This window comes from Balaenoptera borealis (assembly GCF_965194805.1).
Source record: "Balaenoptera borealis genome assembly, chromosome: 5".
Taxonomy (NCBI): domain Eukaryota; kingdom Metazoa; phylum Chordata; class Mammalia; order Artiodactyla; family Balaenopteridae; genus Balaenoptera; species Balaenoptera borealis.
In genome coordinates, this window is record NC_138862.1 from 116,742,683 (window position 1) to 116,768,789 (window position 26,107).

At 40.1% G+C, this 26,107-nt stretch overlaps 1 protein-coding gene and 1 pseudogene across 6 annotated transcripts; both read left to right on the forward strand.

Annotated features, from left to right (window-relative positions):
• The first annotated feature begins 20 nt into the window (after positions 1–20).
• On the forward strand, positions 21–20,767 carry COMMD2 (COMM domain containing 2). 5 transcript variants are annotated; one of them, XR_014245281.1, is made up of 6 exons: positions 21–175; positions 272–349; positions 1,014–1,096; positions 4,563–4,736; positions 5,182–5,375; positions 8,630–8,765. XR_014245281.1 is itself a non-coding variant. In XM_082394500.1 (5 exons), exons 1-5 carry the CDS (start codon positions 109–111, stop codon positions 12,928–12,930), a joined length of 546 nt encoding a protein of 181 aa, XP_082250626.1. In that variant the 5' UTR covers positions 21–108; the 3' UTR covers positions 12,931–20,767. The 5 variants fall into 5 exon arrangements, 4 of the variants coding, with proteins under 4 accessions (XP_082250626.1, XP_082250627.1, XP_082250625.1 ...); XM_082394500.1 differs by lacking the exons at positions 5,182–5,375; positions 8,630–8,765 and adding an exon at positions 12,787–20,767; XM_082394501.1 differs by lacking the exons at positions 5,182–5,375; positions 8,630–8,765 and adding an exon at positions 7,139–8,622.
• On the forward strand, positions 8,955–11,112 carry LOC309629875 (heterogeneous nuclear ribonucleoprotein K pseudogene; annotated as a pseudogene). The gene has a single exon. The product of its transcript is annotated as a heterogeneous nuclear ribonucleoprotein K pseudogene (transcript).
• Positions 20,768–26,107: the final 5,340 nt, after the last annotated feature.

Here is a 26,107-nt window from a genome sequence, read left to right on the forward strand (position 1 = left end):
AAAGCTCGGGACGCTGAGACGCCGGAGCCTTTTTACGCCTGGACTCAGGGCCCGGAAGTGGCGAGGACGGGGTCAGCGCTGCGGGGTGAAATCGGCCAGCCAGAGAAGATGCTGCTGGACCTGTCGGAGGAGCACAAGGAGCACCTGGCCTTCCTGCCGCAAGTGGACAGCGCGGGTGAGGGGGCCCGGCGGCGGAGGGTGGTGCTCTGCGGTCTGGGGAGGGGGTCGGTGGGAGCGCCCGGTGCTCAGGGTCTCCTGGCTTCCGTTGCAGTGGTCGCTGAGTTTGGGCGAATTGCGGTGGAGTTCCTGAGGCGTGGCTCTAACCCCAAGATCTACGAAGGCGCTGCGAGTAAGAAGGGGGGGAGGCACAGCGCTGAAAACTGCGCGGAGAAGTGCGTTCTCTGTCCCCGTGGAGGGGAAGGGGTTATTGGGACTCTAAAGGTCTTATTCCCATTGTGGCAGAATAAAAGAAGGGCTCTTCAGTCAGGGCGCAAATCCTGCCCGTCCCCTAAGTATTGTGAGTTTTTAAAAGCTTGTATTAAGTCGATTTCCTGACGTGTTAATGGACAGAATACCATCTGCCAGAATACTGTGATGCTAACCTGCATCCAAGTGTGTGGAATAGCTGGGTGAACCATAAATATACAAGTGTTTGGTTATTATTCGTTGTTCAGACATCTACTTTTGCTGAAGTAGTTTTACCCCGATGGACGAGGGACGGTTTCTATTATTGTCCCTTCTGCCAGGCTTGAAGTAGCGGCGCACTCAAGAGAAGGACTGTGCGCCTGGTATTGTCTCCACGGGTCTGTTTTTGTAAAGGTTACATGGTGGGAAATACTGAAAGCATTTGGCTGGGAGTGGAGAATGAACAGGAGGCTATTACCAAGTAATTATTTTTTATAATAATTGCATTGTTTGAAAACATGGAATAATAGATAACATTTACTCTTTAGAGTTTGAATAAAAGAATAAATACCACATAATTTATTTGCTCATTTTTCCTCTTTTTTCAGGAAAACTCAGCGTGAGTAGTGACACTGTCCAACATGGTGTGGAAGGATTAATACACCTCCTCACTGAAAGTTCAAAGCTCATGGTAAGGACTTTTGTGGACTGTTTTGTATTAGCAGGACCTTAAGGAGGTTCAGTATACTCTACATCAGTCCTAGCAGGATCTGCTCATTTCAGTAATGTTGTTACTGGTTTATAATGGATTTAGTGAAGCCATGCCTAAGCAATCTGACTATAATGTGATCTGCTGGCATGAATACCTCTTGTTAGTATAAATTAGAATTGCCTCTAATTCTGCATGTTATTAAACCATATACTATAGTATGTATCCCAAGAGGAGGGAGAATGAAATGATTTAATTTTTTGCATATTAGCAGTATATGGCTTGTTGGAGAATTGAGAAAATTTTTTCCATTTTTTTTTTTTTAAGTGTTAGTTGCCCCTTCCTTAATACTAGCTGAGGGATCTTGTACCAGTATTTGTTTCTTCATGCTCCTAATAGAAAAAATATTTGAAAAATTACAGGTGGCTGCATGGGGCTTAATTTACATATTATCCATTCTACTGTGTCTCAGGTTTACCTTTTTGTAAGAATCACGTGTGACCCTTGTTAACCAGATTCCCGGTTCCTACCTCAAACCTACTGAATCAGGCTTTCCAGAGGAGGGGCTTGAGAATTAATCTTTTCCCAAAGTGCTTCAAGTGATTCTTTTTTTTTTTAATTTTTTTTAAATTAATTAATTAATTTAATTTATTTATTTATCTATGGCTGTGTTGGGTCTTTGTTTCCGTGCGAGGGCTTTCTCTAGTTGTGGCAAGCGGGGGCCACTCTTCATCGCAGTGTGCAGGCCTCTCACTATCGCGGCCTCTCTTGTTGTGGAGCACAGGCTCCAGACGCACAGGCTCAGTAATTGTGGCTCACGGGCCCAGCTGCTCCGCAGCATGTGGGATCTTCCCAGACCAGGGCTTGAACCCGTGTCCCCTGCATTGGCAGGCAGATTCTCAACCACTGCGTCACCAGGGAAGCCCCAAGTGATTCTTAAGATCAGGCAAATTTGGGAAACTACACTAGAGGCTCAACATTTTGATAGTGAATCCTAATGCTGGAAGTGATAAAAGATGCAGTGTGGCTTACTTGAGTTGTTTTCACCCTAACAGATTATTTGAGTGGTTATGAACAACTACGTAAAAAATTTATTTTATAGATCCCTTTTGTCAGGCTTCCTAAAATATTACACTTAGAGGTGGTCCACAGCAAATGCCCTGACCCATAAATCCATGTTCCATTAATTGATATGGGGAACTCATTTTTGCTGCCCTAAGCGATCCTTTCTGGCCCTATCCAGAGCTTTCCTGGCTGCTCTCCTCCTGAGAATAGATCTCTAGCCTCTTGCTCTTCTGTGTAGTCAAACTGAGTCTTCTGACAGACCACCTGGCGTGATTGGTCAGCTAACCTAACCTGCCCGGCCCCAAGGACTATAATCTCCTCCACAAAGGCAATGAGCCTGTTTGTTTTGTTCAGCTCTGTCTTCCTAGCACAAGACCTATCCCACAGTAGGATCTCAGAAAATATTTGTTGAAGGGATAAAATACACAAGCCTATGCTATTATAAACAGAAACAAGTCTAATGACATTAACCTGAAAAAAGAAAGGGTGGCATGCAGAAATTGGAAAAGAGCAAGGAAAGTAGAGTGTTAAAGTGGCTGAGGTGAATACAATGAAAGGAAGAGGAGCAAAGAGAAAGACTGTGCTTTCTCTACCTTTTCTCTACCTTTTTATCCCCTCCTCACTTCAATCATCCAATAAGGGAGTAAAAGCAAGGCAGCTGTTGGCAGCTTCCTTTTATCCTTTTGAGGGTCACTGCCAGTGTTGGGATTGGTCCCCAGTAATGCTGAACCGTTGGACAGCAAAACTGTGCCTCCATGCCCTTCTCTCCCAGCTCCCTTTCCTGGCCAAATATATGATTTCTTTGTGTCCAGTCAGCATCTGAGTATCCCACTAGGACTTACCCAAACCAGGAGCCCTCATTCTCTCACTAAGGCTTTTTTTTTTAAAGTCTTTTGACACCATTCACCCATTTCTCCCATCCCACCTCCTACCCCCTGCCTCTGGCAACCACCAATCTGTTCTCTGTATCTATGACCTTGGTGGGTTTTTTGTTTTTGTCTTTTAAGATTTGACATGTAAGAGAGATCATACAGTATTTCTTTCTCTGTCTGACTTAATTCACTTAGCATAATGCCCTTGAGTTCCATCCATGTTGTTGCAAATGGCAAGATTTTATTCTTTCATTTTTTCTTATGGTGGATAATATTCCATTGTGTATATATTCTACAATTTCTTTATCCATTCATCCATTGATGGACAATGAGTTTGTTTCCTCATCTTAGCTATTGTAAATGGTGATGCAGTGAACATGGCGGCACATATATCTGTTCAAGTTAGTGCTTTTGTTTTCTTTGGCTAAATACCCAGAAGTAGAATTGGTGGATCATATGGCAGTTCGATCTTTAATTTTTTGAGGAACCTCCATACTGTTCTCCATGGTGGCTGCACCAATTTACATTCCCACCAGCAGTGCAAGAGGGTTCCCTTTTCTCCGCATCCTCGCCAACACTTGTTATCTCTTGTCTTTCTGATAAGAGCCATTCCAACAGGTGTGAGGTGATATCTCATTGTGATTTTGATTTGTATTTCCCTGATGATTAATGATGTTGAGCATCTTTTCATGTACCTGTTGGCCATCTGTATGTGTTCTTTGGAAAATGTGTATTCAGATCTTCTGCCCATTTTTTAATCGAATTGTTTGGTTTTTTGGCTATTGAGTTATATGAGTTCTTTATATTTTTTGGATATGAACCCTTTATCAGATATATGATTTGCAAATATTTTCTCTCATTCAGTAGGTTGTGTTTTTATTTTGCTGATGCTTTCCTTTGCCCTGCAGAAGCTTTTATTTTTTTTATTTTTATTTTTTATTATAAACTTATTTATTTATTTATTTTTGGCTGCGTTGGGTCTTTGCTGCTGCGCACGGGCTTTCTCTAGTTGTGGTGAGCGGGGCTTACTCTTCGTTGTGGTGCGTGGGCTTCTCATTGCTGTGGCTTCTCTTGTTGCGGAGCATGGGCTCTAGGCACGCAGGCTTCAGTAGTTGTGGCTCGTGGGCTCTAGAGCACAGGCTCAGTAGTTGTGACGCAGGGGCTTAGTTGCTCTGCAGCATGTGGGATCTTCCAGGACCAGGGATCAAACCTGTGTCCCCTGCATTGGCAGGCAGATTCTTATACACTGCGCCACCAGGGAAGACCCCAGAAGCTTTTTAATTTGAAATAGTCCCACTAGTTTATTTTTGTTTTTGTTGCTTATTTTTATGTATCAGAAACTCGGAATTTGGAATAATGGGCAAGGGTTGCCTTTTACTAAGGAGTGTTATTTCTTTTACTAGACAGAAAAGAATTAAGGGATTTCATATTCTTTTGCAAATATCCAGTATTTCAGCATTTCCTAGACAAAAATAAATTTTGATGTTCTGTTAAACTCGATTCACTTTCAGATTTCTGAACTGGATTTCCAAGACTCTGTTTTTGTTCTTGGATTCTCTGAGGAATTGAACAAATTGTTGCTTCAGCTTTATCTGGACAACAGAAAAGAGATCAGAACTATCCTGAGTGAATTGGCACCAGACCTTCCCAGTTACCACAGCCTTGAATGGCGACTAGATGTACAGGTATGACTATTTTTTTTAAACCTGACATAGAATATAAGATTTATTTTAGGTTTATGTCCTGAGGCTTGTTGTATTCTTTACCATCTTAACCAAACTGTGGTTTGAAACTGTAGTTTTTTAATGTTCATTTTTAGACCATTTCCCAAATAGTTCATTTTCTTATATTTTTAATGTGTTCCCATTGGTTTAATTTGTGAAGTTTATAAGAAATAGGTTATTTGGAAAAGCAGATGGCTATCCATATTTTTAAAGTGGTGCTTAGCTTTTTAAAAACTTTCTGTCTAAATAAAAAACATATGAGAAAAAGTACACAGGTCAGTATACAGCCCAATGAATTATGTGGTGAAAACACCCATGAAACCAGCACTTGGCCATGACCAGCACCTCAGAAGCATCCTCCTTGCCTCCTACCAGTTACTTCCCAGTTACTTCCTTCTTTTCAAAGGTAACCAGCATCCAGACTTGTAATGCACAGATTACTTTTTCCTGCTCTTTAACCTTCCATACATGGAATGATTCAGTAAATATTCTTCTGCGTCTGCCTTCTTTTTGTGAGATTGAGTTGTTTTTAAAGCCACATAAATAAGCAAAAGGGATATTTCAGACTATCACATGAAGCCCTTTCTCAAGCAGTGACAGGTAAGTTAGTTAATAGATGCTTGCTGAATGTCATCCACTCACTAATCAGCTCTAATCAGAGCTGTTCTGAATGCTTTGGGACACAAAAGAAGTGTAAGACACTTTCTCAGCTGGAAAAGATGTTATCTGGTTAGGGATATTAGTGTTCTCAAAATAACTGGTAATTAAAGATAGTTGTGAAATAAGGTTCTGGAGAGGAAAAAAGAATAGAATTGTATAAATGAATGTACAGCTGAGTATTTCAAAAAAGCTTTATAGCTCAGGTAGTTCAGTGTACACTGGCATGATCCAGAAAAGCTTCAAGAAAAGGAGGTGAAATTTCAGAAAAACGAATGGTTAGAGAAAACCAGGGTAATATTCTTGACAGAGCAGACAGCATAAGTTGTAAAGGCCCACATGGATATGGGAATGAACAAATGAATATGTGGGATAGCTCCCTAGTTCCCAAACTTGATTGGACGCTGGAATAACCCAGGGAACTTAAAAAATTCTGATGTCTGTGTTCTACCCTAGAGGTTCTAAATGATTTAGTGGTGCGGAGTTTGGCCTGGGCATCAGGATTTTTAAAAGCTCCCCTGTCACCCAGGTAATTCTGATGTGAATAAAGTTTGTAAACTGCTGTAATAGTGGATTCTTCCTGATTTGAATGGCCCAGATAAGTTATAGAAATTCAGTTAGAGTTTAGCAGTTACATCCCAGTGTGTTGAGTGCTTGAATATATATTAACACAGGAGAAAGTATAAACAGATTATAGGCTTCTTGACGGTAGGTGCTGTGTCTTGTTCACTACTGTGTCTCCAACACAATGCCTGACACATAATAGGCATTCAGTACTGAATGTAAATAAGGAGAGGTGGTCAGCAGCTTCTTAACCGTGTTATTTATTAAATATTTCTTGTACACCTATCATGTGCCAAGTGGTGTGGCTACAGCAAAGAACTTGACACAGTTTATGCTCTTGGAGACCTTAGAAGCAGCAACTCCTGTGGGGCTCACGTGGAGGAAGAGATCACTGTGTAATGCCTTTATGTTTAAGTCCTCTCATAATAACCAGGTGGAGGAGATTTGGGGATGGTCATGTTCATGAACTTCAGCACTAGTTTATCTTGTATCCCTCTCTTATGTGGAGATAGCTTCTGACTTTTGGGTTCCAGTAGCCCTTAGAGGTTCTTTTTTTGGCTTTATTGATTTGCTTTGAGTTTTTCCGTTACTAAGACATTTTAGAAGTTAGAAACTTAGGCAATTGAAATTTCTAAAATTAGACTCAAGAGAGTTCATTTGCCCGGTAAAAGGAGTTTGAATTGCTGTGTTACTGCAAGGACTAATACAGTTTAATGTTGAGGGTATATTGAATGAATATTGCCATGTGGTGAGGTGTATTTAAGGGCTAAAAAAGCCACTCAGAGAACTAATGGATTTACTGAACTCAAGGAAGGAAGGAAGAGAAGAAGTCCTGTCAGATGAAGACCAGATAAATGGCTAGGAAACTAGTAACAGGATATAGAACCTTTCATTTTTGAGTAGCTGGCTCATCTCATGGAGACTGGTAGCGAATGGATAGTTACCAGCTAATTATTGTGCAGTTGCTGATGGGAAATAAATGAATCATCATAGGTTAGTTTCTAATAGAAGCATTTCCCATACTTCATAAATTGCCAGCACTTGTTAAATAGCATCAGTAAATTGAATGCATCTGAGACCAGTGCAGGAGAATGTTACCTTTAGGACTGATCCTTTTAAAGTTGCTGCTGTTATTTTTACAGGGAGAAGGGCAGAATTTCATCCCCATTAAAAAAATAAGTCCATATCAAGAACTTTGTGGAAAGAAAAACTTTGTAGGCTACAGTTCTTTATCCTGTAGTACTGTCATTCAGTACCTCTGAATCACCCTCCCCAAATTACAACACCCTCCCAGCCCCCTAAGAGTAACCATTATCCTGAATTTTCTGTTAATCTTTTCTTTATAGTTTTTCTAACATATATTTTTTCACTAAACTGTATAGTTTTTAGATTTTCATGTATTCTTCTGCAACTTGCTTTTTTGATTGAACGTTTTCTTTTTAGATTTATTCATGACAATTCATGTTGCTATAGTTCACTTCTTTTTGCTGTCATTTAGTAAGCATTTCACTGTATGAATATTCTCAATTTATCCATTCTGTTAAAGAATATTTGAGATTTGTCTAGTTTTGGACTCTTGGAAGCAAATACTATTACGAATATGTGTATATGTGTAAGAGTTTAAGGTAAATACCTAGGAGTGGAATTGCTGGTAATGTATACGTTTTCCAAAGTGATTGTCATTACTCTCACCAGCAGTGGATGAGAGTTTTCATTACCATCACTTTACAGTGCTCCGTATGGACAGGTTTCTAATTCTTGCAAGTCTGATAAACAGTATCTTACGATTTTATTGGCCATTTTACTGATTTCTAATAAAGTTGAACGTATTTCCTATGTTTATCTATTTGTCTTACTTCTGCAGAGTGCTTAGATAGGTCTCTGTAAAATTTTTTCTTGGTTTTGTGGGGTTTGTATTAAATCAGAGCAGTTCTTCATACATTCTTGATACTAACTTTTTTTTTTTTGGTTGTATGTGTTACAAAATATCTTTTCTCAGTTTGTGGCTTGTTTTTCCACCATTTTTAGGTATCCTTTGAAGAAATTTTAATGATTGTTCAATGTATCAGTTTTTTTCTTTATGGTATTTTTTTTTTATATCATGTTTAAGAAACCCTTCCATGCTGACTATACATCCTGATTGACTGTACATTCTGGTTTCTTTTTTTTCCCAAAGGTTTTTTTTTTTTTTTTTTATAAATTTATTTTATTTATTTATCTTTGGCTGTGTTGGGTCTTTGTTGCTGCACGTGGGCTTTCTCTAGTTGTGGCGAGCGGGGGCTACTCTTCATTGCGGTGCACGGGCTTCTCATTGTGGTGGCTTCTCTTGCTGCAGAGCACGGGCTCTAGGCACGCAGGCTTCAGTAGTTGTGGCGCACGGGCTTAATTGCTCCACGGCATGTGGGATCTTCCTGGACCAGGGCTCGAACCCGTGTTCCCTGCATTGGCAGACAGATTCTTAACCACTGCGTCACCAGGGAAGTCCCTCTTTCCAAAGGTTTTAAAGTTTACTTTTCTTTTTGAAGTCTGTGATTCATCTGAAATTAGATTTTTATGTATGGTATAATGTAATTATTATATGTTTAGCATGATTATTAAATAGTCCTTATGCTCTTATTCCATTTAAAATCAAGCTTGCAAGCAGAAGCCTCAGGCAACAGATGAAACCATCAGTGACTATAAAGCTACACCTTAATCAGAATGGAGATCACAACACCCAAGTTCTGCAGACAGACCCAGCCACCCTGCTCCATTTGGTTCAGCAATTGGAGCAAGCCTTGGAAGAGATGAAAACAAACCACTGTAGGAGAGTTGTGCGCAATATCAAGTAGTCCCAGCTTGTTTTCTTCCCTTAGAATCACTTGTGAATTGATGATACACAGCAGTTACTTTTCAAAATAAATTTTTTAATTGATAGTGATAAATACATAGAGATTTCATAACATTTCTTTTCCTGTGTGAAGATACTGAGGTCATGATCAAAGGCTAAGTAAATTTCCTTTCCTGGTGCTAAATGTGGTCAGCTTCTTGACAGTTAAGATGTATTTTGGCTCTGTCTAGCTGTGACCAGCTGAGGCGGCGCGGCGGCATAGGGACGGTAGCCTTGCCCGGCTACTGCAGCACTAGGGTGTCAGTTGGTCCCGCCCAGAACACTTCAGTTCTGCCCTGCAAGAATATATTTAATAGCTGATTGGTGTGTCCCTTTAATACAAGAAAATGGAAACTGAACAGCCAGAGGAGACCTTTCCCAACACCAAAACCAATGGTGAATTTGGTAAACGCCCTGCTGAAGATATGGAAGAGGAACAAGCTTTTAAAAGATCTAGAAACACTGATGAGATGACTGAATTACGCATTCTGCTTCAGAGCAAGAATGCTGGAGCAGTGATTGGAAAAGGAGGCAAGAATATTAAGGCTCTCCGTACAGACTACAATGCCAGTGTTTCAGTCCCAGACAGCAGTGGCCCCGAGCGCATATTGAGTATCAGTGCTGATATTGAAACAATTGGAGAAATTCTGAAGAAAATCATCCCTACCTTGGAAGAGGGCCTGCAGTTGCCATCACCCACTGCCACCAGCCAGCTCCCACTCGAATCTGATGCTGTGGAATGCTTAAATTACCAACACTATAAAGGAAGCGACTTTGACTGCGAGTTGAGACTGTTGATTCATCAGAGTCTGGCAGGAGGAATTATTGGGGTCAAAGGTGCTAAAATCACAGAACTTCGAGAGAACACTCAGACAACAATCAAGCTTTTCCAGGAATGTTGTCCTCAATCCACTGACAGAGTTGTTCTTACTGGAGGAAAACCTGATAGGGTTGTAGAGTGCATAAAGATCATCCTTGATCTTATATCAGAGTCTCCCATCAAAGGACATGCTCAGCCTTATGATCCCAATTTTTACGATGAAACCTATGATTATGGTGGTTTTACAATGATGTTTGATGACCGCCGTGGACGTCCTGTGGGATTTCCCATGCGGGGAAGAGGTGGTTTTGACAGAATGCCTCCTGGTCGGGGTGGGCATCCCATGCCTCCATCCAGAAGAGATTATGATGATATGAGCCCTCGTCGAGGACCTCCTCCACCTCCTCCTGGACGAGGGGGCCGGGGTGGTAGCAGAGCTCGGAATCTTCCTCTTCCTCCACCACCACCACCTAGAGGGGGAGATCTAATGGCCTATGACAGAAGAGGAAGACCTGGAGACCGTTATGATGGCATGGTTGGTTTCAGTGCTGATGAAACCTGGGACTCTGCAGTAGATACATGGAGCCCATCAGAGTGGCAGATGGCTTATGAACCACAGGGTGGCTCTGGATATGATTATTCCTATGCAGGGAGTCGTGGCTCATATGGTGATCTTGGTGGACCTATTATTACTACACAAGTAACTATTCCCAAAGATCTGGCTGGATCTATTATTGGCAAAGGTGGTCAGCGGATTAAACAAATCCGTCATGAGTCAGGAGCGTCGATCAAAATCGATGAGCCTTTAGAAGGCTCTGAAGACCGGATCATTACCATTACAGGAACACAGGACCAGATACAGAATGCACAGTACTTGCTGCAGAACAGTGTGAAGCAGTATGCAGATGTTGAAGGATTCTAATGCAAGATATTTTTTCTTTTTTATAGTGTGAAGCAGTATTCTGGAAAGTTTTTCTAAGACTAGTGAAGAACTGAAGGAGTCCTGCGTCTTTTTTTTTTTATCTGCTTCTGTTTAAAAAGCCAACATTCCTCTGCTTCATAGGTGTTCTGCATTTGAGGTGTAGTGAAATCTTTGCTGTTCACCAGATGTAATGTTTTAGTTCCTTACAAACAGGGGTGGGGGGTGGGGGAGGGTGTGCAAAAACTAACATTGAAATTTTGAAACAGCGGCAGAGTGAGTGAATTTTAATTTTTGTTCATTGTTGGTGGTTTAAAAAAAAAATCCCCCCATGTAATTATTGTGAACACTTTACTTTGTGATCACTGTAACATTTGGGGGGGTGGGACAGGGAGGAAAAGTAACAATAGTCCATATGTCCCTGGCATCTATTCAGAGCAGTGTGCAGAATGTAATGCTCTTTTGTAAGAAACATTTTATGATTTTTAAAATAAATTTAGTGAACCTATTTTTGGTGGTCATTTTTTTTTTTAAGACGGTCATTTTTCAAATGGCTGAATTCCCCCCAACCTGCCCCCAAACTAAACACTAACTTTAATTTTCAGTCCTCTGTTGGATATAAATAAATGCATCTCTTCTTGGACTTAGGCGAAATATCTTGACACATTCAGTTCTGGTGATTTCTTAAGTGATTTGAAAGTCCATTGCTTGGGAGGAAATTCCACCACACATTCATGCTTATAATAAGCTGGGGATTTCTGTTTGTTTTTGCAAATGCTTGCCCCTACTTTGCAACGATTTTCTGTTTGTAATTGTGAAGAACCAAGGTGGGGAGCAATACAACAGATGGAGTAGTTGGTATAAGTATATACCAGAAGCCTAATGGCAGCAAGTTTTATTAATCAGAATAATACTTGGTTATGGAAGTGACTGATGCTAAATAAATTCTGATTATTTTTTATTAGATAATTTCTCACCTATAGACTAAACTGTCAGCTTGGTAGTGTCTATTAGTTAAACTTTGTAAAATATATATATATATATATATATATATATATATTCTTGTTTTTCCATTGTATGCAAATTGAAAGAAAAAGATGTACCATTTCTCTCTTGTATGTTGGATTATGTAGGAAATGTTTGTGAACAATTCAAAAAAGATGAAAAAAGTTAAAACAAAAAAAAATGTATTTTGTACTTTAAATGTGTAAATAGGATTGAATCAACTGGAAGTGAATCTATACTGTTCAAATCCTCTGTATATATAAATGACTGTACTTTTTTTGATACTTCTTCTGACTACTTAACTTTATTATTTTCCTCCTTATTGACCTAAATTTGACAATAAAGTTCACAGTGTAATGCTATTACTATTCAGAATATTCCTAGACAGTTTGTTTTTGACCTTTAAAAGCACTCCATGATGTTAACAGCCACAGAATAGTTGGAAGTGAATATAAATTTTTTTAATGCTATATTTAGGCAGTTCTTGCATTTTTCTTTGCCTGTGAATATAGTAGGTATTTACCATGTTGCTTAAGTTTAAGTTGCCATGGCTAAAAAGCTTAAATAGTACTCAAATTTATGTGAATATATTGCATTTTATTAAGGACTACTTTTTTTCCCTATTATCCAAAGCATCTAAGAGATATACTGTCATTTACATTTATAAACAATGGATGCAGACATAGTGTAATCAATTCTTAATTATCTGGATATAAATTATAGTCACTTTTTATAATTCTGTTCGAATAAAGTATAAAGAGGGCAAAGAGAGGCCATGTTTACTACATTCCAAGCAAATATCCCTTCTTCCTTACAAACTTGATTTTTGTTTTGGTTTGCTTTTTAGTGGGTAACTATAAGCTGTTAGCCTGAAAAATTCAGATGCTGATGTGTCAGGTCAGCCTCATAGAGTACAGGGACACAGGGAAACTTGAGACAAGGAGGCTTAAGGAGTAACAGACTTAAGGAGAAAGTCATATGGAAGGGTAGAAATGGGTTCAGTCTTAAATATCTAGCCAAGACCTTATTCTGGGAATCTCATCCCATGCAGTAACTCAGGAAGGTCTTTAGAAATGTCAGACTCTAAACTGTACTCTAAGCTCTATCAATACTTTGCCTTCTAAGAGTTAGAGATTTTCAGGTCAGAGTGACATCATGTTTCTTCTTTCTCTTAAAGGAGAGCCCAGCAGGAAACAGAGGCCAGTGGAAGAAAAGCACAATTGATATTGCCACCCATCATCCCCCTGCAGGCATCTGGGTCACCCTTTTCCCATACATATATGTTCTGCAGTTGCAAAATAACTATAATATCAGATATTAGCAAACCATAATCAGATAATTTTTAATTATAGTGATAACTTGATTAATGAAGCTTTCAGATTAACAACCTCACAAACAAAAGGAAACTTTATATATTACATGAAATAGTAGCATATGTCATCAGGTTTAAAAGCAACATGCCTGCCAAGCTTATATGATGAAAATAGCTCTGTGAGGCTTCTTATTTGTCTGCATTTGGTGGGAGATAAGCAGGGCTGACTCCAGCCAAGATTGAAATAATATCCCTGTGTCTCCTTAGGGTAACCTTTCTTCTTCCTCTGTATCCACTGTTCTTACCCCAAGCAAAACAACAAAGCACATGTTAGTCTTTTTTTTATTTGTATCAAACGCCCCTGGTCTCCTTTGGCTGTACTTTGTTATTCTTTCTGATGTTCTGCCTTTTTTGCCTTTTTGGGCCAGAGTGTTGGGAGCAGTCTCCTAACTTCCTTTTGAATCTGGGACTCACCTTTTTTTTACAGGCCATCTAATGAGCCTCTTCCTTTTCTTGTTTGGACACTCCACACCCTTATGCATTCCTCTGCCTTGTTTGTTTTATGGCACATTTGATTTTTTTGTAACTTGTATATGAACATATTTTCTGCAGATGCAGTCAGTATTCTACTCTCCTATGTGACCAGGTTTCTTGACTCTGGGATGTGCCTTTCCATCTGTAACTGTCTAAATGTTTGTTAAAACATTTTGGATTATGAGTATGCTGATTTTTTAGGATTTTCTGATGCATGTTTAGACAAGTGTAACAGCTTTTATGTCTCAAAGCCAGAATAGTAACATCTCGTCTCTCAGAACAGAGCTGTGAGTAGGAAATAATCAATATGTATAATCGCAAAGTCTACATATACTTCACCCATTGGAAGTCTCTTTTGTGTTTCACAAAATTCCATGAGCTTGTTTTGTTATTGATGTTTCCAAGCTTAGGTAAATATAAAGCAGCAAACTAGAAAAGTGGTGGGGATACCATAAGAAGAAAATATACTTCTTTGAAAACTGAAAAGTGAGAACCTGATACCAAGGAAAGTTTGAAAAATCATTAAGTGTGTGTAAGGGATGCATGTGTGGGAGCCCTTAAAATTTATAACAGTATGTGGCCCTTTAGTATATAATCCTATGAGAAGGTTAAGAGGTCAGTCTTTGGAACTGGACAAAAGGGTTTGAATTTTAGACTCTGTAGCTTCTTTGGGGTCCTTGATAAATTCCCAAAGCCTTGTTTTCTTCATCTTTAAAATAGGAGTAATAACACCTATCTCATTGGCTTGTAGAGACCAAGTGAGACCACATATATAGAATGTTTAGCATAGTATTGGGCTTTAGAAAATACTTGTGTAGACTGAGGATCTCATTTTGTAGCCTTGAATTCTGTCTCATATACTCTATTTAAGAAAGAAAATGTTACCTGATTTCTATACTGAGTTTGAATAACTCATATTTAAAAAATTTTTTTGAAGTCTAAAAGAAGAAAAAAGATCAGGGAATTTAAATACATTTTTAGTAGTACCTTTATCAAAAATTTTAATTCTTAGAATGATATAACTCTCCAGAAAACTCAGCTATTCAAAACTGCCTAGTCCCCATAGGACTCAGGTAGACAAGCTGAGGGTTTTACCTATAGGCTTGGTCTAGAGTCCCTTTTTTCTGTCTTTTTTTCTCCACACCAGTGAAAGAAGCATGGGAATCTCTAGATACTAGCTAAGCCAGGTCTCTTTTTATAGGTAATATATCTAAATGGAGTTGTTTTTAATCTCCAGGAGAAAACACATAATACTTCTTTGTAGTTTCTCACAGCCTTCATGGTCAGGAAGATCTGTCAGCTGCTGTATAAAATCTTCCTGCTATAATGTATGCACTCTTCTCTGTACTTTTTTTTTTTAAATATATGTTTAAGTCTCTCTTTAGCTTACCCTTCCACAGTTTCCATAGTAATAGGTTACTGTCATCCCTTTTCCTTTCTTTCATTAATGGTAGAAAATATTTTGGTAAAAATGGTATCATACTACATTGCCTCTAGTTTAAATATATTCATTTTTAAAACCACCATGACCGTTATGTTCAAACCTAAATACTTTCCTTAAAAACAAAACAAGCAAGCCCAGCTTCACCATTAATGTGGTTACTTCAGTGAGCTTTACAAACTTCAAGAGCAATGTTTTAATTATAAAAGCAGAAGGAACCCATTATTTCTCAGCTTTGCAAAATAGTATGTACTATTTCGAGATGAGAAAACGATGTACTTTATGGCAATAAAATATATATATTTAGTGATTCAATCACCGAATACTAATGGCTCTTTGTTTTATGTTTGTATAGCTCCAGTCCTCTCTGCTCAGGAACTCAAATGACTTAATTATGTTTGGTAGCCACGAGTCCATAAGATTCTACTTACCATAATGGGGAAATATAGGAAAAGTAATTTTATTTCCTTAATGGACCTAAAGTAAAAAGGAGCATCAGGAATACAAATATCCACATTAATGTATTCTGAAACTTGTCTTCTACTCAGGTTGTTGCCGTTTTAAACCCAATGAACTTTTTATAAGATAAATTTTTTAATAATTATAGTGTAAATTATGTTATCATTAGAAATATTGCTAATTATGTGGCTATCAGAGTGGGAGGCCATGCACTTTTATTATACTTGCACCTAAATTGATGTTTTTTAGTTGCAAAGACTGCAATTTTCATTTTCCTGTCCTGCAGTTACCATATCTTCTGCAGAACAGTCTGCCCAACCATCAGCTAAAAAGAGAGGCAACGCCAAGAAAAGGATTTTTGCCCTTTCTCACAAACCATGTGAGAGCTTTTACTTCTTTTATTCTTAATTTTTCTTACTCTTTACTCTTTCACTTTGAGCTATAATCCACCCATTTATGTATGGCATTGTGCTGATAGGAAAACAAAGCAAATTTTAAAACCTCTTCTAGCTCTTTTTTTTTTACAAAGGTACTGACTCCGCTGCATTAAATATTTATTAAATACTCAGAATGACCCATGTTGTGTGTCGAACAAAGGGTGAAGTCCTAAAGTTTAGAATGCTCTCAGGCCATTCCATCCTTGAAAATAGTTTAATTCATAAACTCATCAGGCTGCAGAAAGGAGTATCCTAAGGGGGGGGCTATTCTGAAGAAGGGAAGGGAAGCTGTCTGTTGGAACCACTTTTCCTTGAAACTCCACCTTCTTCTGGAAAGCAAAACTCTTAATATGGCTAAGAGTTGGCTAGAGCTGTAGAAATGTACAGAGGAAAGGACAGATCGCTACAGAATACTGTGGAGTACTTGGACATGGTTTGGATGACAGAAATTATCTTTAACCCTTTTCCACTGAAGAGGGGTTCCCTGAGGTAACCAGAGGTGTGATGGGAAAAGCAAACTGAGTTTTTTTAATACCTGCATGCCAATGTTGTGATTGTCATAAATCCAATGAGAAGTGGATGCCTGTGGTTTTGAAGGAATGTGCTTAGTTCACAGAACGAAAAGGCTTGTCAGTTAACTCAAAGGCTAAAAACACACAGATTAAAATTCAGAGAATGAGGAAAAGAAAATCCAGGGAAGTCTTTGAGTTTCATTGGAACAAGTATAGATGGTTAGGATTTGGTTTCCTGGCATGGTCTGCAAACCATAAGCTTTTACTCCAAATAAATAAAAAGTTCTTACAAGGCTCAGGTGAGTGTAAGTGCTGCAACATAATAAAATTACTTGATTTGCAGCTAGGCTGTTGTAACAATGCATAGACTAAAAGAACTAAAAAAGGTTGTAGACGATGTTTTGAGTACCTAAAAAAAATAAATGAGCGAGTCACCATATACTTTCCAAAAAGGCGAAGATGATTTGTCTCACAATATAAGCTATGTAATTAAAAGCTTTTTTTTTTTAATGTTTAGACCCTTAAGGGTGTAATTATGGGGTATTCTTTCCTATGCTTTTTTGTTCCACTCTTTGCTTAGACATAAAAACCAAATTCCGTGCCTTTCTTCGGCCCTTAGAACGATTTCTTTTCATGCCAAATCTCTTAAGCCTCCTCCCTCCCATTTAAAAAAAATTTTTTTGAGAAATAATTCACATAACATAAAATTCATCCTTTCAAAATGCAATTCAGTGGGTTTTAGAATATTCACAAAGTTGTGCAACTGTCACCAGTATCTGATTACAGAACGTTTCATCACTCTAGAAAGAAACCCATATCCATTAGCAGTCCCTCTCCCTTTCCTCCTCCCTCCAGCCCCTGGCAACCACTCATCTGCTTTCTGTGGATTTGCCTCTTCTGGACACTTCATATAAGTCGAATTATACAGTATATGGCTTTTTGTGTCTGGCTTCTTTCACTTAGCATAGTGTTTTCAAGGTTCATGTTGTATGTAGCATGTATCAGTACTTTATGCATTTTTTATGACTGAATAATATTTCATTGTATGCATATGCCTTTGCTTTTTCCTGTATTTGAGTCTTATTCCTGGTCTCCCTATGGAATTAATCTGTTGCATTTTATTTTATAATGTTTGTAAAAGAACCTCTGACAGATTCAGTAATGTATTTTCTACAGTGATGGCTTTTTAAAATTACCTTCCCAGGTACAAGTTAGAAAAGTCTGAGAGCATTTTCTTCCTAGCCAGTTATTAGTAGAGTTATTCTCCAGTGAACTGAGCATTTTATTTCTAGCCTAATTCAAAAGTTATACCAGGGGGCTTCCCTGGTGGCACAGTGGTTATGAATCTGCCTGCCAGTGCAGGGGACACGGGTTCGAACCCTGGTCCAGGAAGATCCCACATGCTGTGGAGGAACTCGGCCCGTGCACCACAACTACTGAGCCTGCGCTCTAGAGACTGCAAGCCACAACTATTGAGCCCGTGTGCCACAACTACTGAGCCCGCGCGCCTGGAGCCCGAGCTCCGCAACAAGAGAAGCCAACGCAATGAGAAGCCCATGCACCGCAACCAAGAGTAGCCCCCGCTCGCCGCAGCTAGAGAAATAGAGAAAGCCTGTACACAGCAACAAAGACCCAATGCAGCCATAAATAAATAAATTTTGTTTTTTTTTTTAAAGACAGTGGATTTAAAAAAAAAAAAAAAGTTATACCAGGTAGGGAGCTAGTTGGCCAAACTGTTGAAGGGACTCAGCCGAGTCAGCTCCAAAGAAAATGAGATTCGTATAATATCCTTTTTAATTTTAATTTAGAAGATTTCCTACTAAAATGAGGGATGTTCTGTGGGCATTTTACAGATTTAGAGAAGATAGGAAAGCAACTAAGGAGGATTTATGTCTTTCCATATTCATTTTGTATTTTTTTCACATTAGAAAGGTAAAACTATTAAAAATTTATAGAAGTTGTCTATAATGGAATAGAGAAAAAAGGCATTTACTTTCGCTTAAGTTCACTCCTCAGAATATTTTTTTACTAATTTTGAAATAGAGCACTGGGGGCCTCTAGGACAGCATTTTCTGGGTGATGCAGCTGCTGCAGCCACTGCCTTCTGGGCTTGTAAGCTAGTGGAGGAAAGGAAAAGGTATGTAAACAACATCGATTCAATCAGTGTGATTAGGCATAGGAGAAGATACAACAAATAAGGAGCTGTGCATACATAAATGAGGGAGGGGGTAATTCTCACTAGGGGCATCAGGAAGGCACTTTTCTCCCCTTGATCGTTTTTTGCTGTCTTGGCAATTGTGCCCCAATTTACATTTGGAGAACAATTTCTTTCCAATTGAATACAGTTCGATGGGACGGTCAGACAAGAGACCACGTGCCCTCCGCTCTTTGTGCTGAGCCCATAAATCTCTCTCCTGGGACTTTGCAGCCTGAGGACTCAGAATGGTTGGCACAAGTTCATTTTAGTGGCAGCCCCGCCAGTTGCTCGATGACTTGTTACATGGCCTCACAAAGATGCTCCTGTTCTTGTTCTTTAAGGACCTGGCCTCAGAGCTGCCCCTTGATTCTGCAGGGTGCCTAATACAATTCCAATAAATTGATTCTCTGCTTCAGTTGGCATCTTAATAATCCTAAATGCTACAGAGGATAACAATTAGATTCATTTTGTAAAATTGCATACTTTATTTCATAAAATGGATTTTTGTAAAATAGCTCTGCAAATTGTCATGCATCTAAAATGTAGGCATTATTTTAGGATATAGATTGACTGCAATATAGGATCTCACAGTCTAATTAGAGAGACAAGATTCAAAACATAAAACCGTTTTCCTTCTAATACTGTAGTTTTCCTTTTATCTGCTTTCCCTATCTCCTCTATAGTGTCTATAAACTATTTCCTTAGAACTTGCAATAATCTTCTGGTTTCACTGTAATCGTTTTAGTTATTAGTATATTACAGTTTGCTTGTAGAAAATAAGATGAAAACAGGGACTTCCCTGGTGGTCCAGTGGTTAAGACTCTGTGCTCCCAAAGCAGGGGCTCGGGTTCAATCCCTGGTTGGGGAACTAAGATCCCACGTGCCACGTGGTGCCACAGTCAAAAAAAAAAAAAAAAAAAAAAGATAATAAAACAGTAATTGTCAAATGAAGCAGTGCTTGGAATAGTACCTGGTACATCATAGTTAAACAAATTAATGAACGAATGAGTAAATAAGAGTGATGAGTGAATGGTATATACTATATTCTCTGTGGAACTTGAGGGTAGGGAAAAAACACTTCAGCCTGGAGTGGTCAGAAGAAGAATGATTCTGAGTTGTTGAGAGAAGGGCAGGATTTGAGCAGATAGACAAGCAAGGTGGGCATTCTGAGCAGGAGATGAGGATGAACAAAGGCACAAAAGCAGAAAATCAGAAGCTGCACTTTTATAAGCTGGAGCTATGGAGTGGACTGTGACCGCTGCTCTCATGGGCCCCTGTGCAAGGTGAACCCCTGTCACTGCAACCTTAGGTCTACTTCTCCCCTTAGGACCTCACTTTCCTTTTGCCTTTTCAAGTGGGGTTGGTGTTCTCTGGAGCCTTGGGTATCTTCAGGAATGGGACAGGGCAGGGGTTTGCCAGTGTCATTTACCAAATGTGTCTTTCAAACTTTCTCCTTTCACCCTTGTTTCATAGCCCTACTTCTGGGAATTCCCTGGTGGTCCAGCGGTTAGGACTCTACACTCTCACTGCCCAGGGCCTGGGTTCAATCCCTGGTCAGGGAACTAAGATGCCACAGGCTGTGTGGTGCGGAAAAAAGAAAAAAAAGAAAAAGAAAAAGCCCTACTTCATTAGAATTTATGCTGTTCAGCCATGCCCTCTTTATCATTTATAGCTGCCTTTCATGTGCTTCCTTGATCCTTCCTCTTTTCTGTTCATCTATCCATGCAACGAGTACTTATTGAGTACCTAGTGTATTCCAGAATCTGTTAGATACTGAGAATACAGTGGGGACAAGAGAAAATCACTGCTCTCATTGAGCTTTCAGTCTAGTGAGGTGATGGATAATTAAGAAAATACATGTGTACTATAATTTCAGGTGCTAAATGCTCTGAAGAAAAATAAAAAAAGATTAAGGGTTAAGAGTGAGGGGTCAGGGCTTCCCTGGTGGCGCAGTGGTTAAGAATCCACCTGCCAATGCAGGGGACACGGGTTCAAACCCTGGTCCGGGAAGATCCCACATGCCGCAGAGCAACTAAGCCTGTGCTGTACAACTACTGAGCCTGCGCTCTAGAGCCACAACTACTGAGCCCTCGTGCCACAACTACTGAAGCCCGCGTGCCTAGAGCCCGTGCTCCGCAACAACAGAAGCCACCACAATGAGAAACCCGTGCACCGCAATGAAGAGTAGCCCCCACTCGCCGCAACTAGAGAAAAAGCCCGCATGCAGTAACAAAGACCCAACGCAGCCAAAAATAAAATAAATAAATTTTTTAAAAATTCTATTTTAAAAATCTATTAAAAAAAAGAGTGAGGGGTCAGAGGGATAAATTGGGAGATTGGGATTGACATACACACACTACTATATATAAAATAGATAACTAATAGGAACTTACTGTATAGCACAGGGAACTCTACTCAATACTCTGTAATGGCCTATGTGAGAAAAGAATCTAAAAAAGGAGTGGATATATGTATATGTATGGCTGATTCACTTTGCTGTACACCTGAAACTAACACAACATTGTAAATCAACTATACTCCAATAAAAGTTTAAAAAAAAAAAAAGATGTCAAAGAACATCTTAACCCTCTAAGGTGATATCAAAAGGGTTACAATGTCCTGATCCATATTCCTTCAGCCAGAAAGTTGAAAAAAAGTAAAATTACTTTTCAATCAAAAAAAAAAAAAAAAAAAAAGAACGAGGGGTTGAGAGCTGCTATTTTAGGTAGACTGGCCAGAGAAGGTTCTGAAGAGGTGATGTTGGAGCAGAAACCGGAATGAAATGAGGGGTGAGGATCACTAGATGTGAGGAACTGGAATCACTAGAGTGTTTGTTTATTAGAAGGTGAAATGACTTGTCCTCTTCACTGACCTGTGGGGACTGTGGTCTGGAAGTCGTCACACAAAGCTTTCTGGCATGAATCACATTTTGTGGAAGTGACTTAGGTTTGACTGTGTTTAGTAACAATAAAGAAACTGCACAGTTTTGAATAGGAAAAATGTATTCTATAGATTTACAGATTGAATTTAGGGACGTTTCGGTGAATCATAGTAAAATAAGTCATCGTGATTTACAACAGCCATCAAGAACAAGTTCTTAGAAATCACTCATCTGTGATAGAAAATAATTTTACAGTATTAAATTGCTTTATTACGGTTTTAGAAGTGAACTACATTGAGGAAAAAAAATGTGGACTATTTGGAAGAAGAGTATTCAAGACAGAAGGAAAAGTATATGCAAATGCCCTGAGGTGAGAATGAGCTTGACACATCTGAGAGTGTGCAAGGAGGGTGGTGTGGCTGGAGTTAAGTAAGGATAGGAGTGATCAGAGGAGGGGGCAGTGGCAAGATTATGTGGGGCCTTTAGCTTCCAAGTGTTCTGAAGTCCTCCCACCAAACTGGGGTATGTGGATGATCCATCCAACACCTTGGCTTCTTGTTTCCTTGATCTCATTTCCTAAGGCCTTCCATGTTTCTTTCAGCCACTTGCTTCCACTGCTACACTCTGGCCCTTGTCTCCACCTGAACTGTTCTATTTCTGAAATCACAATATCAAACATCCCATGCTCTGAAACTGATCCAGTTCATTGGTCAGTTACCTCCAACACCCCAGTTCTTCAGCTTCAAAGAGACCTTCAATTTTCTTACCCTAACCCTCTCTATTTAACAGCCTCTGCCTATTGGTATTTCCCTCCCTCACCAGCTTGATTCACAGCCCATCACTTCAAACAACCTATCACTGCCAATATTCTAAATCTTTTCTTTTGCACCTTCCATTGCACCTATCTTGCCCACCATATATGAATGCAGATGTCCATCTTTTTTCTTGCTAGTTCATGGCCGCTGAGACCCACAGAAGAAATATGCTGAAGTACACAGACTATCCCGGTTTTACATTAATGGTCATCAATCTCAGTGAAGCCCTTACCACTGACTGACTAGCCTACTGTTTCCCTAGTTACCTGTCTCCCATTTTCAACAACTATTTCAAAACTTCTCCACTCCCATTAAACCTCTCACCCACCCACCACCCCCTCTCATTCTCTGTTGATGACTGCCTCCTCCTTCACAGAACAAATAGAAGTGATCAGATAGGAATTCTCTCCACTTCTGGCCAACAAACCTACAATCCTTGCTGTTCTCTACACCAATACTGTTTCTCCTATTCCAACCCAAAAGGCATCCCTCACGTGTCTGGATCCCATTCCTTCCAGTATCCTGACACTTTCGTATTTTCTACTTTATCCATCTTCCTGATTTCCTTCCATTAGAAAGAAAAAAAATAGCATTTTCCAGTCTATCTCATCTTTTTTTTTTAATTTATTAAATTTATTTTATTTTTGGCTGCGTTGGGTCTTCGTTGCTGCATGCAGACTTTTCTCTAGTTGTGGAGATCGGGGGCTACTCTTCATTGCGGTGCTTGGGCTTATTGCGGTGGCTTCTCTTGTTGCGAAGCACGGGCTCTCAGCGCGTGGGCTTCAGTAGTTGTGGCACGCGGACTCAGTTGCTTCACAGCATGTGGGATCTTCCCGGACCAGGGATCAAACCTGTGTCGCCCGCATTGGCAGGCAGATTCTTAACCACTGTGCCACCAGGGAAGTCCAAGTCTATCTCATCTTAATATCCCTTGACTCACATCCCTCTCCAGTTACCATACACTCTGTCTCTTCTCCATTTCAGTAACTTCTGAAAAATTTTACTTTCCCTTCTTAAGCCACTCATGGTAACATTTCCAAGACCTTCCATGTTGCTAAATCCAATATACATACATTTTTCAGTCCTCATCTTACTAGATCTTTCATCAGCATTTGACATGGTTGACAGCATTTGATTCCCTCTTTCTAAAAAAATATACCCGGGACGTCCCTGGTGGTGCAGTGGTTAAGAATCCGTCTGCCAAGGCAGGGGACACGGGTTCGAGCCCTGGTCCAGGAAGATCCCACACGTCGTGGAGCAACTAAGCCCGTAGCCACAACTACTGAGCCTGCATTCTAGAGCCCTCAAGCCACAACTACTGAGCCTGTGCACCACAACTACTGAAGCCCACGAGCTCTAGGGTCCATGCTCCACAATAAGAGAAACCACTGCAATGAGAAGCCCGTGCACCGCAACGAAGGGTAGCCCCCCGCTCACCGCAACTAGAGAAAGCCCGCGTGCAGCAACTAAGACCCAACGCAGCCAAAAATAAACAAACAAACAAATAAATAAAATTTGGGTTCCCTGTGTTTATTGAAAAAAAAAAGAATCTGCCTTCCAATACAGGGACACAGGTTCCATCCCTGGTCAGGGAACTAGATCTCACATGCATGCCGCAACTAAGAGTTCACATGCCACAACTAAGGAACCCACCTGCCGCAACTAAGACCCAGCACAGCCAAAATAAAAACCAGAAAATATACCCTTTTTCACCCTGTTTTTTTCAAACACTCTCCTGTTTTGCCTCCTATATCTCTATCAATGTGTTCTTGTTATTCTTTGCAAGACTCTGTCCTCCACTGTCCTCTTAGTTGTAGGTGGTCCACAGAGCTTTATCTTAAGTCATTTCTCTCTACAGACTTATACCAGGTAATTTAGTTCATTCTCTTGGCTTTATTACCATCAATTTGCTGATGGCTATCAAGTGTAGATCTCTAACTCATATTGCTCTCCTGAATTTGAAACACATGTATCAGCTGTCTGTGCTTAGATGTCTAACAGGTACTTCAAACTCAAGATGAACAAAATTCAGCTCATCTCTTACAAACTTGCTCTTTTCCAGTGTTCCTTATTCAACAAATGGCATTGCCATCCACACAGTTGCTTAAACAAGAGACATATGTCACTCTTGGCTTCTGTCTCTCCCCTTCACTCATCACACTGGTCAATTACCAAGCCCTATCAATTACACCCTCTTAAATGTCATTCAAATTAGCCCACTTCTCTCCATCCAATGGCCTCCTTGCTCTTGCCTGCCTGGGCTACTGTATCTGCCCCCAGTTAACTGATCTCCCTGAGCCCCTCTTATTAAGTTCCCCTTTTCCCCACATGCGCCCCTCCCCTCCAATACATTTCCTACACAGCAGCCAGAATTATCTTCCAAAGAGAAATTACATCCTTTGACTGCTTAAAACCCTTCAGTTGATTTGCACTGCTTTGGGGAGGAAGTCCTGTCTCCTGCCTTTCTCTCTAGCCTCATCTCTTGCATTCTCCTCTGCCCCTGCTATGTTCTTTCAGTTCCTTTACTTCCGCTGTCTGGATCCTCTTCCGTCATCTACGAAGGTAACTGATATGCATTCCTCTGGTTTCAGAGTAAACATTTCCTCCAGGAGGTCAGGAGCCCCTGTTCTGTTTACATGGCGCCCTGAGCTGCCCTTATCATAGAGTCAGCAGGTTTTGTTGTAATTACTAGATTAATTACCTATTTTTCCTGGATTGTAGGAACTGTGTTTTTCCTTGTTTTCCTGTTGTCTGTCACTGTGACTGGACATGGTAAGCTCCTATTAAATGTTGAAGGGAGAAAGGGAAAGAGAAGAAAGAATATAAAATGGAGTAGGGTACAAAATTTGCATACATTTTAAAGGTAAAACAAGACTCCAAATAAATTTTGCTTTTCTGTCATACAAATATGGTTTGCATTAACCTTACAAGTTACATGTCAGCCTTTTTCTCCCCCTTTAGTGGAAAGACATATTTTGGACATTTAGTCTGCAGATACCATTAAATGGATAGAGCTAGATATTTACTTAGACTAGTGGTTCTCAGTGTAGACTGCCCTTTGGAAATCCCTTGGAGGGGTTTTAAAAATTCTGTTTCCTGAGCCCCACCTTCATAGATTTTCATTTAATCCGCCTGAGATTTTTAAAAGGTCTCTACATAATTCTGATGTACAGCAAAAGTTAAGAACATGACAGTTACTGGAGTTTTTGTCTTTGTGACTTGCTTCACTGACTGACTTTTGAGCCTATCGGAAAATAAGAAATTCAAACAATCCAGGTTCAGCAGTGCCCTGATTCACCCACAGTGCTTTCAACTACAACTAAAAATGGTTGAAACAGTGAAAAGAATTCGTTGGTACAAGTAACTGTCAAGTCCAGAGGTAGTGTTGGTTTCAGGCAAACTTGGTCCAGTGGCCCAGTGATGTCCCCAGTCACTCCATATCTTTCTGTTTCTCTTTCCTGTCTTGGTGTGGGCTTTCTCCTAATTTAGGCCCTCCTCATGGCCAAAGATGGCTGCTAAAGGCGCCTGGAAAGTGAGCACGGGGTTTCCCTGGTGGCGCAGTGGTTGGGAGTCCGCCTGCCAATGCAGGGGACATGGGTTCGAGCCCTGGTCCGGGAAGATCCCACATGCCGGGGAGCAAGTAAGCCCGTGCGCCACAACTACTGAGCCTGCACTCTAGAGCGCACGAGCCACAACTACTGAGCCCACGTGCCACAACTACTGAAGCCCGCACGCCTAGAGCCCATGCTTGCAACAAGAGAAGCCACTGCAATGAGAAGCCCGTGCACCACAACGAGAAGAGTAGCCCCTGCTCACCACAACTAGAGAAAGCCTGCGTGCAGCAATGAAGACCCAACGCAGCCAAAAATAAATAAATTTATTAAAGAAAGAAAGAAAGTGAGCCCATCTT